A 15,552-nucleotide genomic window follows, 5' to 3' on the forward strand; every position below is an offset into this window, starting at 1 on the left:
ATACCATCGACCATGGTATCCTTCTGGAGAGGCTTGCGGAGTTGGGAGTTGGAGGCACTGCTTGGCAGTGGTTCCGCTCCTACTTAGCGGGTCGTCTCCAGAAGATAGTGCTTGGGGAACATTGCTCGACACCGTGGGTTCTCCAATGTGGGGTCCCGCAGGGTTCGGTTCTGTCTCCCATGCTTTTTAACATTTATAGGAAGCCGCTGGGGGTGGTCATCAGGAGTTTTGGAGTGCGTTGTCATCAGTATGCTGATGACACGCAGCTCTACTTCTCCTTTACATCTTCTTCAGGTGAGGCAGTCGATGTGCTGAACCGTTGCCTGGCCGTGACAATGGACTGGATGAGAACTAACAAACTGAGACTCAATCCTGACAAGACTGAGATGCTGTTGGTGGATGGTTTCTCTGATCGGATGGTGGATATATACCCTGTCCTGGATGGGGTTACACTCCCCCTAAAGGAACAGGTGCGTAGTCTGGGAGTCATCTTAGACTCTTCCCTCACACTTGAGGCTCATGTAGCCTCGGTGGCCCGGAATGCGTTCTACCAACTTCGGTTGGTAGCCCAGCTACGTCCCTATCTGAGTAAGGAGGACCTCACATCAGTGGTACACGCTATGGTAACCTCGCGTCTGGACTACTGCAATGCGCTTTACGTAGGGCTACCTTTGGAGACGATTCGGAAGCTACAGCTAGTGCAAAATGCGGCGGCCAGACTGCTAACAAGAACTAAGCGGTCTGAGCATATAACACCTGTGCTAGCCCGTTTGCACTGGCTTCCAATATGCTTCCGGGCCAGATTCAAAGTGTTGGTACTTACCTATAAAGCCTTATACGGTGCGGGACCACAATATCTGTCGGAACGCCTCTCCCGATATGAACCGGCCCGTACACTACGGTCTACTACGAAGGCCCTCCTCCGGGTTCCGACTCATAGGGAAGCCCGGAGAGTGGTGACAAGATCTAGGGCCTTCTCAGTGGTGGCCCCCGAACTATGGAATGGTCTCCCCGAGGAGGTGTGCCTGGCGTCGACACTATCATCTTTTCGGCGCCAGGTTAAAACCTTTCTCTTCTCTGAGGCATTTTAATTCCTGTTAATTGTAAATTATTATATTTTGATTTTAGACTGTACAGTTTTGTGTACAGTTTTGTATTGTGATATACTGTATTGTGTTATTTTTATTGTATTTTTAATGTTCACCGCCCAGAGAGCTGTTGCTAGTCGGGCGGTATATAAGCTTAATAAAATAAAATAAATAAATAAACTGGGCAGAACTCAAGATGAAGCCTAACCAGTGTCAAATAGAAGGGAGTGGGCTTCATTAGCCCACTCCAGGTTCTAGTATTTTGAGAGAGGGTGAAAAACTTCTCTGTATCAACTTTCTCCACACCATGAATAATTTTTTACACCTCTATCATGCTGGCTGTCCTTACTCACCTTCTTTTCTAAACTAAATCCCCAAATTTTGTAATATTTCCTTATAGGAGAGTTGCTCCAACCCCTTGGTCAGTTTAACTTTTTTGTTTCCATTACTAATACTATAAGGACTCGCATAATTTTTCTTCATATACTTGTGCATTATGGATTTTTTATTTAAAAATATTTATGGGCTGTCTTTTCAAGCAGAACTCTCTCAGGTTATATTGATCTTCTCTGACTCATCCTTTTCCTTTGTCATGATGGTCTCAGAAGATGGATATTCCAGACTAAAAATATCAAGTTTTGCAATCTCAAATCTCCAAGTACTTCCATTGTAATAACTTCTATCCAAGGAGGGAAGCTTGCACCAGTTGACTTCACTGGCATACTCTGTATCCTTCCTTACTGTTGCTTGTGGAGTTTCTCTATCGACTATGTAGGGGAGGACTGTTGTGTCAGGGTTTGTTTGCTGCAGGATGCTTGGGAGTCAGAAATATCATGGGGTTATTTTATTTGCCTGATCTAAAAGACTTATGGTGAATGAAAGAAAGTATGAATACATACATACAAGGATGCTCTAGGATTTGGGTCTCTCAAAAATGCTCAGTCTGTCATAGGTGAACTAAGAAACAGATTTCTCTGTCTGTGTATATCCCCCCCGAGAGAGAGAGAGAGAGAGAGAGAGAGAGAGAGAGAGAATCCTTTCATTCTCAGTTTTTTTATGTGCTCATCTTCTTGTTTAGCTTTCTACCTAATACATCTTTTCCCTCTCTTGTTTCCTGAGGGTTTAAAATACTCATAACTCAATGTTTCCTGAGACTTGCATATGTCAAGTGTATGCAAAAAGTTCTTGTTGCTGTATTTATTTATTTCATTTATGAGTTGCTTCCCATGAGGTATCCCAAATTGATTTAGGATGCAATAAAAACATATATAGAACAATTGCATATATAAAAACAGTTATAAACACACACACACATACTTTGAATCGTTGCATATATAAAAACAAATATAAACACACACACACACACGAATATATAAAATCTATTCAAATGTAATACAGATACCAACTGGGGTGAAAATCTCCATATTTGGAGGCTTTTTGAAAGACGATAGTTTTCAACAGGTGCCAAAAGGACAGTAGAGAAGGCACCTGTCTGATATATAATGGGAAGGAGTTCCCAAGGGGGAAGAACCACTAGGTGGTGTTACTTACATATATGTCACTGTCTCTAAAGATGGCGTTTCACAAAGATCAGGCTTAACAGATCCCTACTTAAAGGGGCTTATCATCTCAAATAGAAACAGTAATACCTCAGTTAACAAAGTAGATGCGTTCTTGGACATTACTACTTTAACAGAATCTTTGGTACCAGAGGTAGGAATAACATGGAAAGAACAGGGATAGGTTTCTACACCCGCTCATAGATGATGGGGACAGCTTCAAACAGGGCTTTAAAGGATGCCCACCCATCACCCTCCCCCTCCCCTTCTGAATATATTGAATACTTCCCTTCCCAGCCCTGGGAGAAAGCAGAGATCTCTTTAATGCAAAGCACACACAGATTTGTCAGTTTCACCCTAGCAAGGCAAAGGCAAATGCTTGAAAGTTTACCCACAGCAAAGCAAACACACAGCTTGATCAGTTTCACCTTAAAGCAAAGGCATAGGATTATCAAGTTTATTGACAGCAAAGCAACAACATGTTGGTCAATTTCACCTTAAAGCAAAGGAACAGGTTTGAAAGTTTATCCATAGCAAAGCAAAGCTGGACAGTTTTGCCTTTAAAAAAGCCTTTCTTAAAAGGAGCTTGGTTCCTGGAGGATTTGTTAACTAAGGTATTACTGTACAGGGAAACAACTGAGTAAAGCAGAGGAGGGAATGGAGACAGTGGTAAATATGGGAAGAATATGCCATCTGTTACGTCACAGAGTAGCTAAGCGTGGGCCAGAGTTTGCATTTGATACTGGTAAGGCAATTAAAGACATCAGATTGATAAGGTCTAACAAAATATTTATTAAAAGACAGGGTTAGGAAACAGCAGATATTTATAGCCCTTGGTCGCCATCCAAACACCTAGTAACAGCAGTACTTATCTCCTCTGGATCAACTCAATCATGCCCTCTAGGCCTTCTGAGCCATGGCCTGATGTCTTTAATTTCCTTAGTGGTATCAAATGCGAACTCTGGCCCACGCTTAGCTACCCCTGTGGCATAATGCCATCCCTCCCCCTAATTAAACATAGTTTGACTTAATTACAATAGGATAACTAATAGGGTTTATTTGTTTTGTTCATTTTATTCAAAAGCATTTCTAAACTGCTTAATATTTTAAAATCTCTAAGTGATATACAAAAATAACATAAATACAATTCAAACAGTATTGTCATGAGCCCCATGGTTCCTAAATGGTCCGGGCTGGGGTGGTAGTGCTTGACAGATGAGGAGGAAGAGGAGGAAGCAGAGGGCTCAAGTGAGCTGGGACAAACTGGGTAGGAGGGTGAGGATCCAACCCTCTTGACTCTGGATGCCAGGGAAGGGGCAGCAGAATGTTTGGTTCTTGACCCCATGCAGCCCACAGAGCAGAATGCTTCACTGGGAACCGGGGAAGTCTTTGACCAGTTGGGAGCGGCAACAGAGCAGGAGGAGACAGGGAGGTGCCAAGGACTCTGCGCTGCCTTTGTTGATGCGAGCAGTTGTACCCTCCCTCCCGGTAGAAGCACCCATCTTCCAGCATGGTCTTCTTGTACAGGCAAACTGGAACAGGTTCAGAGGAGGGCAACAAGGATGATCAGGGGACTCAAAACAAATGAGGACAGACTGAAAGGACTGGGCATGTTTAGCCTTGGGAAGAGAAGACTGAGGGGAGGTATGATAGCACTCTTCAAGGACTTGAAAGGTTGCCACACAAAGGAGGGCTAGGATATTATCTCGATCGTCCCAGAGTGCAGGACACAGAGTAATGGGCTCAAGTTGCAGGAAGTCAGATTTCGACAGAACATGAGGAAAAACCTCCTAACTGTTAGAGTGGTATGACAATGGAACCAAGTATGTAAGGAGGTGGTGGGTTCTTCAACACTGGAGGCATTCAAGAGGCAGCTGGACAGCCACTTGTTGGGTATGCTTTAATTTGGATTCCTGCATTGAGCAGGGGGCTGGACTTATGGCATTATAGGCCCCTTCCAACTCTTGGATTCTGTGATTGAATGAGAGATGCATGAGTGATCTCACCATTTCTTGCTCTTTTAAAGCTAGGCAGGAAAGGGAGTTGCAGCTTGTTGGGACATCTTTGTTGCTACCACCCAGTCTTGAACTCCAAACCCGGGTGTCAGACTCTTGTATTGTGGCCCTATGTAACCTGAGCCTACCACGGAACCTGTGTTGAGGGCTCTTGGATAAAGCTTGCTCCGTTACTCAAAAGTAAGATTATAAAAATAGTAAAACAGCATTGTAAAAACAGGAATTAACAGGGTCTAATGTTATGAGTGAGGGAAAGCCTGGGCCAAAAAATCTGTCTTCACAAAACAACTGAAACAACTGGTGGTTGCAGCTTCATGTATGGTAGAGAACGGCATTCTACAGTGGAGGAGGAATGGCAGAAAATGTCCGCTTTCAGGTCACCACCTTGTGATATTCTGTAGGTTGCAATGCCACAAGTAAAATTTCCCCAGATGATCTAAGTGATCTTACAGGTCCATACAGGGGCAGGCAGTCCCTGAAGGTCACCTGGCCCCATAGGCATCTCGTTAGCCACTGTGGAAAGCAATACTCATCACTAGATAGGGTGTTCCAAATGCTTCTTGAAAAAGTTGGATTTTAAAGAGGGACATGAAGGAGGTAAAGGAGGTGTTTGCACACAGGCATTCTGGGAGGCAGTTCTAGATATAAAGGCAGCAAAGGAAATGAACAGAGTCTTTGGAGGGATGGTGGTGAATTGGACAAGGAAAGGACAGTGTTGGGCAATGAGAGTGGAGGGGTGGGGTGGGCAAGGCCATGGGGAGTTTTAAAGGTAAGGATGAAAAACTTGCTCAGGATCTTTGAGTGGACAGGAGGATGGTGTAGGGATGGTCAGAGCTCTGAGAGGAGGAGGAGGAGGAGGATAAAAATAACATTATGAAAACTTTCCTGAGTCTGGTTGCTTTTAGAAGGCAATGTAATAATAAAATAATAATAATAAAATAATAATAAAATGTGGACTACTTTCAGAGATAAAGGAATTATACAGCCGCAAGAGTAGCTGTATATTATAGTCAGCATGGATTTTTCACATTCCGCAATGTTAAATTGAAAATACCCCCTTTCATGCCGTTCTGATGCTTACCATAAGATCATGTCAAAACAAAACCTTACAAAACTTATAGTCCTGAACTCAGAAATGAAGACCCCTGTTGGACTTTTTTCTGTCAGTGTTCTCATAATTTGTTGAAATTAATTAAATCAGGCATGTTCACAGAGTACCTGTAATCCTATTACTGTCCTTTTCCCATACTCTGACCTTAATCTTCTGCAGTTTAAAAGTTAAAAAATGCCTGGTTGATTTTTAATTAATTTAAGAAATTTAGCATTGAATTCAATGATAAGGCCAGGCATGCTCACTAAGAACCAAGTGTCAGTGTTCTAAAAGCCAGACTCACAGCTGCTTGGCTTGGCTAATCAGAGAGCCACACTCACACCAGACTTTTATTTCACATGAGACACTCATGGCTTCTCCCAGAGAATCCTGGGAAGTGTAGTTTGTTAAGGGTGCTGAGAGAAGACTCCTATTCCCCTGACAGAGCTCCAGTGGCAAGAGTGGTTTAACAGTCAGCCACTCTGATTGAAGCTCTGTGAGTGGAAAAGGGCATCTCCTAGCAACTCTCAGCACCCTTCACTAATGTCAGGCCCAGGATGTGACTCAGGAACCAGACCAACGGCTGTAGTTAATTCGTGTTTTATTAGGGTAATGTCCAAACAAAGACTGCGTTTTCTCATGAAGCAATACAGGGATACAGGCCCTGCGGCATTGGGAGAAAGTTGACAGAGCAAGGGACTTCTTCCCGCCTGTTCTTTAAGAAGGGGCCAAACGGGCGCGCAATCTTTCGCTCCTCCTTAACTGCCCCTCAGGTACTGCCCACCTTCCCCCCCTTCTCTCCTGTCTTTTCAGCTGTCTGCGTGTGCGCGGTGAGGGGGGAAGCATCACCCCCTCCTCTTCTGAAGTTTCCGATTCCAGGATGGGGGATAGGGGAGGGGCTGATGGTAAACTGCCTCCCCGCTTTTCGGCTGTGAGCAGCCCTCCCTCTTCCCCCTCTTGCTCTGAGCCTGAAAGAGGGGGAGGCGTGAGAATGTCCAGGGAGGGCTCAGGCTCCCCGTTGCTAAGCGACCTTATCACTGGCAGTTCCTCTGTTTCGTCTTCGCTCCAAAGGGGGAAAGTTCCTCCCCCTTCCCTCTGCCATCCATCCGAATACTCTTCTCCCAACTCTCCGGGATCCAGCTCCCCGGGATTGGGACCCCAGCTCTGCCTTCCGACAACTAACTACACTTCCCAGGATTCTTTGGGAGAATCCATGACTGTGTAAAGTGAAATAAAGGTCTGGTGTGGATGCAGCCAGTGACAGCTTTGGTTTAAATTTGGGTGGAAGACTACATGTGCCTGCCGTAGAAAAAAAAGATGGGGGAAACCCTGAAAAATAATGATACTGTTCCCAATGTTTTCCTTTTGGAAAGGAAAGGGTCTTCCCCTCTGCCCAGTGCCCACCCATCCAATCTCCTCCCCCCATTTCTCCCTGCGCCCCAGGTCAGTTTCACCTATCCTAAGCATGATTGCACAGGAGTAAATCCCACTGAACTCAAAAAGCATGCAAATGATCAAACCTGCCCTTCTATCCCCTCCCTCTTGCCCCTTCCCTCCCCTTCCTTCACCCTTCCCTCCCCCTCCCCTTCCAATCCCCTCCTTCCCTCTTCTCTTGCCCCTCCCCTCCCCTGCCCTCCCCCATGGTCAGTTTTACCTATCCTAAGCAAGATTGCACGGGAGTAAATCCCATTGAACTCAATAAGCATGCAAATGATCAAACCTGCCTTCCCCTCCTCCTCCCTCCCATCACCTCCCTTTTACCCCTCCCCTCCCTCTTCTTTAACCCCTCCACCCTTTCAATTCCAATTCCCTCCTTCTACTCCCCTCTCCTCCTTCCTTCTACTCCCCTTTCCCCCTCCTCGCCCATGGTCAATTTTACCTATCCTAGACATGATTGCACATGATCCCACTGAACTCAGTAAGCATGCAAATGAACAGACGTGCCTTTCCTCTCCTGCCCCTCTCCTCTCAGTTCCTCCTCCCTTCTTCCTCCCCTCCCCTCTTTCTTTTTCTTCCTCCCCATCCCACTCCAGGTCTCCCTCCCCATGGTCAGTTTTACCTAGCCTAAGGATGATTGCACAGGAGCAAATCCCACTGAACTCAATAAGCATGCAAATGATCAATCCATTCTCAGCAAACTTGCACAGGATCCCATTTTTTAGCTCCTGGATTAAAAAGCAGGGAAATTCACTAATAGGGAAAAAACTTTGCGGTTTAAGAATGTAGCTGTAGCCAACAGATATTTCTATTAAATTTTTAAAAGCAGGGAAATTGGGCAGCTATAGTGAATGCACCAGGAGAGCAGGAGACCTGACCTCCTCTCTGAGATATTGTACTGCCCGAAAAATTTGTCCAAATGGAAACACAATTTTGGTTAATCTTTCACAGTCCAATCCACTTCCTGTGTAGCTTGGAAGAATTTGGTAACATGTGCCTCTGAGCATATGGTGAATGGTGGCAACACCTGCAATCAGCCCAAATAACAGAAACAAGACGTGCTCTGCTGATCTTGTTTTAGCAGGGAGGAAGCAACAATATTAAAACAGCTGATATAGTTCAGATAGTCACTTTAAATATGTTTGATTTACTTTGCAATTTTAGTGAAGTTTCCAAGAGTAAATCATTTTCTTTTGCTTCTGTTTCTGTGAATATGTGAAGTACAGCAGCAAGTTGCAACACTAAAAGGAAACGTCCAAAAACAATTGTGGAATAATGGCACTGGTTATTCTGCAGAATAGTTTCTGATGGACATGAGGAGTGTCTCAGTTTGTACAAGATAAAACAGTGGGTGGTGAAATATATTCTCGCAAAATTCTAGGTGTGCTCAATGTTTTTGATTGACCATGCCCACCTTTCCTTTAGTGGAGTAGTTTAAGCATAGCAGGCTAAAAACATGCATCTTGGGTAGGCCAAGTTTGTTTTTTTCCAACAGCTAGAGTCATTGCTTAAGTAGCAACATATTGTAATCAGTCTGATTTTACATCAAACTGCAGTTTCAGATTCGACTGTTAACGCACCCAAAATGGAAATAGACCATAACCTCCAGTTTGAAACACAAAAGGCTGTCTTCACCATCAGATGACATTGACCAATAAAAAGGTTTTGAAATTAATAAAAATAAATTTGACACAGATTTCTAAGATGAATAATGAGTGAAATAAACATTTCTGGATTAGATTCTCTGTAGAAACAATAGTAACACAGGAAAGAAGCAAAGTAAGAACACCAACAAACATACAAAAATGTAATTCTCCATCTTTGGAGATGGCAGGTGTTGCCACCACTCACCATGTGCTCAGAGGCACATGTTACCAAATTCTTCCAAGCTACACAGGAAGTGGATTGGACTGTGAAAGACCAACACAAGTTGTGTTTGCATTTTGACAAATTTATAGGGCAGTCAATATCTCAGAGAGGAGTTCAGGTCTCCTGCTCCCCTGGTGCATTCACTATAGCTGCCCAATTTCCCTGCTTTTTAATGTTTGTTAGAAATATCTGTTGGCTACAGGTACGTTCTTAAACCACAAGGTTTTTTTTGCCTATTAGTGAATCTACTTTTTGGTTGGGAAGTGTGCTTTCTGTGATATTTGATGGATACTGACATGGGACAATTGTACCAGGGCTGATTTTTCTAGAGACTCTTCCTGTCCCGTGGAAGGCAGCATCAAAATATAAGGAGTTATCTTGCATTAAGTTAAATTTGTGGTCCTTCCAACCCAAAACTGTCAGTTTGGACTGACAGCAGCTCTCCAAAGATTTTTACCTACTGTTAATGTCTGAGATCCTTTGGTTGGGCACATTGAAGGTTTAGCCTGATCTTTTAAGTACAAGGGAGCATTTAAGTAAGAGGGAGAGGATGAGAGTGCCCCTCTTTTTAATGTGATCCTTGTGATAACACATTCTTGGTCAGATGTCTTTTCCCCCATTTTATGTAAATATTCTATCAGCAGTGCAAACCACCCTGCTTAGCAGCCACACTTTGAGCTTGTTTGTGCATGCATGGGCATTGCTTTCTTACTCTTTTCTCTTATTTGTGGCTGAATGTGTGAACTGGCTCCACAGAAATGCATTATGTGCAAATTCTGTATAATAGGGCTAGTTCAGACATGAGTGTTCATCTCTTGCTCAGTTATCTGTGTGGATGGACCATGACATATATTTATATGAGTTGCAGTGAATGAATACTTGCCTAATTTTGTTAGATTTGTTGCATCCCATGGGCTCTGCCCATAAGAACTGGTGCCAGGTGCAAGTTTTGTTTTTAGCCGTCTCCCTGCTGTAGCTGCAACAGCGGGTTATCAGTGTAGACATGTGTGGCTATGCAGGGAATGGCTGCCTTATTTGCCTTTCCTTTATTTTTCTTTTGGGATGTAATTCAGCAGTGCGCCGTCTGTTACAGATGCACTGGAGGCTGGTTATGGTTTTTATAACCACTTTTGTGACTAAATCTGTTATGGAAAATTAATTTAGAAGTTAGACAATTTGCTTTCCCGTTTCTGACGAACCCTGTATTTAATTGGTTGGTGGTTTTTAAGGCTGGCCTAATAAGGATTGTATTTAATAGCAGGTTTTTCCTTCTGCTGTTGTATTCAAAAGTGACTAATGGGGAAAGCTGGATGATTTTTCGGGATAAGTAACTCTACATCAGTGTGAAAACTGGTACAGTGTAGTAATCAGAATTTTGGACTTCGACTGGGGAGTCGAAGATGCCCTGAAACACCCTGGGACATTGTTTCCCAAACTTTTCCCCCCACAGACCACTTGAATATTGCCAAGTGTCTTGAAAGACCACTGAATGATTTTTTTCTTTTGTTGTAGCAGTTGCAGTGTGCTGTGCTAGATGCTGTATAATTCTTAATTGTATTTTTATTACTTCTTTTATTTCTTACATATCCCATAGAATTCAATTTGTAATACAATAAAATACAGTATAAGAACCAATAAAAATACAATTAAAATCAGTGTGGATACTAAATGTGATGGATGTACCATCTCCTTTCTTCAACTACAAATCCAGACATGCAGTGGACCGCCTGAATGAAGCTTGCAGACCACTGGTGATCCACAGACCACAGTTAGGGCACCTCTGCCCTAGGGGACTTTTGAGCCATTAAAATAGGATGGATTCCATGTACACTGCCTTGAGTTCCTTGGAGGAAGAGTGGGATACAGATATGGTGTGTTACAAAAAATTCTTCTAGCGCACGCACACACATACCCACCCTGCTTTGAGTGTTCATATAAGGAATGTGCATGACTGTGTATCTAAGGCACCTTCATGGTCCTTTCAGAGCTTGGGATGCATTGTAAGTGGCCTACAAATGCATTGTAACTGGCCTACAAATTTTCCAGCTTTGGTTCTGCCTTTGGAGCATGTCCCTTTGTTTTATCAAGCAAGGTTACTAGACCTCTCTTGCCAGTCTTGCTCTCTTCCCTCATTCTGCTTCATGAGAACATTGTTGTAAGGAAGTAGGCAAAGCTTGTTGGAAAGGTATAATCTTGCTCGGAATGGGAGAGGGGCCATGAAGATTTTTGGGGCTTTAGGGAGTCCTGCTGGATGCTGCCACTAACAATGGCTGCTGTGTTGGCTGGTGGAATAACAGGTAGACCAAGCTCAAGGTACTGCCATTGCAAGAGCTGTCCAGTAGAGCGGTTCTAGGTGGCCTTCAGGGAGAACTTTAACTTACTTTATCAGCTTGAATTCAGCCATGCCTTCCTCTGTTTTAATGATTTTTATATGTTTACTCTTGTTGCCTGCTCTGAGCCTTCAGGATGTGGCAGACTATCCATTTAAAAGACATAATGTGAAATTAAAGGACAACTAGCATATTTTCTTCCATGCTCTGAACAAATTGCTTGCTTCATATGAACTAATGCTTCATATGAAGCTGCCTTATATGGGTCAGACCATTGATCCATCAAACGCAGCATTGCCTACTTGAATTTGCAGTGACTCTCCAAGGTCTTCAGCCCTGCTGCCTTTTAAGTGAAGGTGCTGGTAATTGGATCTGGGCCCTTATGCACACAAAACATGTTCTGTTGCCAAACCATGGTCCCTGTTGTGCACTCTAGTAATGGAAATATTATTTAGTCATTTTAAGCTTAATTATCCTAAAATATAACATCAGAATCGCATTTAAACTTTTTTCACTGAATGATGTCTGAAGTTGCATCTTCATTGCTCCTATACACGGAATAACTTTCTGTTTCCCAGACCAATCCTGATTGGTACTTTCCTGTATTCTATTTTAGGCATGGTTCTAGTGCGTAGTGAGAATGGCCAGTTACTGATGATCCCTCAACAAGCTTTGGCGCAAATGCAGGCCCAAGCACATGCGCAATCCCAGCCGCAAACTACCATGACTCCTCGCCCTGCCACACCTACCAGTGCTTCTCCAGTCCAGATCTCGACTGTGCAGGTCAGTTCACTGAGAAACGTAAGTAAAACAAAATCTTAAATTTCCTTACGTTTTAGGGTGTCCAAACCAGCTGCCTTCAGGCGGTTTTACCTGATATGGCCTGTGTTTTATTCTGTGTGCCTGCAAAGGTTGTCTGTGCTGACTCTCTAGCTAGCAGGATTCTCAAGCCACTGCCTCTCTTCTTCTTCAGGGCTCAGGTGCCACACTATTACCAACTCAGCCTTCCAATGAAGCCTTTATTCCTGAGAATAAGTAGCACCTCTGCCTGTACTTCCTGTCATAGAACCTCCGTCATGGTGCTGAAAGTGCTCCAAAATTCTATGGCTCCAAAACTCAGTTTCATAGCTGAAATGAATGATCTAAATGTGGCCAAATTTACAAAGATTTGCTTAATACGTGTGCATAATGTTATTTGCGTAGTCCAGTACTACATTTGGTTTTTTCATATTGTGAGCAACTGTAAAAGAAAGGGGAAAGTGTGTATATTGGGAGACATGCATTTATGGGCTATGCGGAGAGGCTGAGAGTTGTGTAAATAAAAATCCCAGCTCTTTGCCCACTGGAATTCCCACCCAGAACTTTGTGTGTGGCAGATGCTCCCAATATATGTTGACATGTTAATAAGGAAGCTTAGAGACCTGAAATTCTTCCTATTTCTTCTCTGCCCCTTCTTTCTTTCTTTGTAAATTAAATCTGAGGCCTATTGTAGACTCTTGTTTGGAACTTGACCCACTTTTCAGTTGTTAGATAGAGGTCAGTTGTTAGATTTATGTTAATTTCACTCATGGAACCAATCCTTAAGAAAAATATATAAGGTAATGGGCTAGATATGTGGAATTGGCATAAGTCTTATTGGTCATTGTGGTTAGAAGGAACCTTAAGACTTCAGAACTCTGAGGGAGACCTACATGAATGATGCAGGCAACTGTGCTCCCAGTGTTTTGCTTGTTTCTAAACAAAAATAAAAGACCATAGGAAGCTGCAGTTGGATGAACTGTGAGGAGGTGCTTTTCTGCCTAGGGAGAGATATAGTTCCCTCCACAGGGCAGGTGTAAGAGCAGTTTGGGGATGTCTTTGGTTTTGAATGGAAAAATGCCCAAGGGAAAAGGTTAAGCCTTTTGGTGCTAGGCAAAGACTTTCCTGTTTTCCCCCCAGTCTGTTTAATGTTGCTAACTTCTAACCTGGATGTGGAAGTTGGACAGTGAAAAAAGCGGATAAGAGAAAAATCAGCTCATTTCAAATGTGGTGTTGGAGGAGAGCTTGGCGCATGCCATGGACTACAAAAAAGACCAATAATTGGGTGTTACCACAAATTAAACCAGAACTATCATTAGAAGCTAAAATGATGAAACTGAGGTTATCATGCTATGGACACATAATGAGAAGACATGATTCACTAGGAAAGATAATAATGCTTGGAAAAACAGAAGGGTGTAGAAAAAGAGGAAGGTCAAACAAGAGATGGATTGATTGCATAAAGGAAGCCACAGACCTTAACTGATCTGAACAGGGTGGCTCACGACAGATGCTCTTGGAGGTTGCTGATTCATAGGGTCGCCATAAGTCGTAATCAACTTGAAGGCACCTAACAACAACAACAAACTTTTAACCTATATTTTTGAACTCTCTTAAGCTGCTGTGCATTTTTGTTGTTTGGGGTTTATTTATACTGTTATTTTCAATGTTCCTATAAGATTTTATTTTTATTATTTTGTAAATTGCTCTGGGAATGCCAATTGGCAATTGAAGGGTGGGATATAAATTCCAAAAATAAATAAGCAACCCACCGGCCCCCGGCCCCATTCTTCTGGTTGATTGCAACCTCCCATGGCTACTTTTCAGTACAGAAAAATAAGCCTAGCGGTGATTCCCAATTAACATCTGGTTTGGCCGTGAGCTACAGGATTGTACTGGGTGCCATGTGGGATATTCTAAGGCAAATTGTAACTCCTTATCTAAGTTTAGTATTGTATGTCTGCCTCTGCTTTTTCAAAATCCAAATTATGTGATAGCATGGTTAATGTGCTCAAATTGTAGAGTTTGCTTGGTTAACCTGCTCAAGTTGTAGAGGTTTTTACAATCCATCTCAACTGCAATATTTAAGGGTTTGGGTAAATATTTGGCCAGAGCTGAGGGATGGATTGACAGGGACCTGGAGTTGAGGCAAAGCCAGGAGAAAGCTGGGATGGATTACTTTAAAGATCTGAAAGTCTTTATTTTAATAATTAATCTTCTCAGGTTTTCTATTTGTGCCTCAGCTGTTTTCACAATAAATATAGTGATTTATCAATATAGAGTAACTATTAGAACATGCTGATTTAGTCTTAGGGCCATAACATTTTTTTTTTTTTGCAATTCAGACAAATGCAAATAAATTGATATCCTGTGGCGTAAATATTAGAATTGAAGGAGAACTTTTCCAGTAGAAAAGCAGTCTTTATCTCAAGGTTTTTCATAGAGGCTCAGAGACTTGACATGTATCTTTTAGAACTTTAGTGATAAAATAATATAACAATAATGCCAATTATCAAATTCAGACTTCTCTCCAATTACATCCTGACGTTTATTCATTTTCACAGTAACTTTTGTGAAGATCTAATTTGCCACATTAATTTTGGGATTAGGATAGTAAGAGAAGCCCTATGACTTTGCTGTGATTCCAGTGTCCTGCAGCAAAATTATGACTGTGATGGACTTGTTCTTTCTCCCAGTTTTCCTGCTTTCTGAAAGTCTTCTTTCTGGCCTTCCCTTTCCTCTTCTTTCTTTTTCCATCATCCTTTTCTGTCTCTCTAGACTGCCCCCAGCACATGCACACACACCCTTGGCTTGCTGCTATCTCATGCCTCTGCCTCTTCTTCCTTTAGTTCCTTCGCTTCCCACCTGTGACAACTCAGGTCATAGTTGCTATGGAGAGGCTGTTTTGCCCCCGTCACACTACAACAACCCTTAGTGTATTTCAGTATAGATGGCTATTAATTATAGTAATGTTGTTTAAATTTTAAAACACATTTATTCAATTAAATGGGCTCCTGCTGGGAGGAAGAGTGGGATATAAATCAAATAATAAATAAATAAAAATAAATTTAAAAAGCTCTCTTAGATTTTAACCTTTGTGTGTGTGCTTTTTCTACATGATTTTGTGGGCTGTAAACATAGGACCATAATGTATATAAATTTTTTACAGTCAAATGTGTTATAACGTGATTTTTAAGAAATCAATAATGAATTAATACCCTGTGATTTCATAACTATGCTTATGAAAGATGGCTTTAAAAAAAATCCGGACCAAATTTGATGCTGTGGAAAGACTTGCTTTGAAGGATTTAAACTGAAGAAAGTGCTAGAAGTTAAATTTAAGCCAAGTTCTTTTAGATTGTTTTG

General features: G+C 42.3%; 1 protein-coding gene across 3 annotated transcripts in view; it reads left to right on the forward strand.

The window, feature by feature from the left end:
• Nucleotides 1-15,552, forward strand: part of TAF4 (TATA-box binding protein associated factor 4) — a 117,824-nt gene that overhangs the window by 59,226 nt on the left and 43,046 nt on the right. For 2 of the 3 annotated variants that reach the window (XM_061631099.1, XM_061631101.1), the window contains exon 3: nucleotides 12,005-12,189. In XM_061631099.1, coding sequence (XP_061487083.1) covers nucleotides 12,005-12,189 — 185 coding nt within the window. The remainder of the gene's footprint in view (nucleotides 1-12,004; nucleotides 12,190-15,552) is intronic. The other variant, XM_061631100.1, reaches the window with a different exon arrangement.

This window comes from Rhineura floridana, chromosome 6 (assembly GCF_030035675.1).
Source record: "Rhineura floridana isolate rRhiFlo1 chromosome 6, rRhiFlo1.hap2, whole genome shotgun sequence".
In the NCBI taxonomy this organism is placed as follows: Eukaryota; Metazoa; Chordata; class Lepidosauria; order Squamata; family Rhineuridae; genus Rhineura; species Rhineura floridana.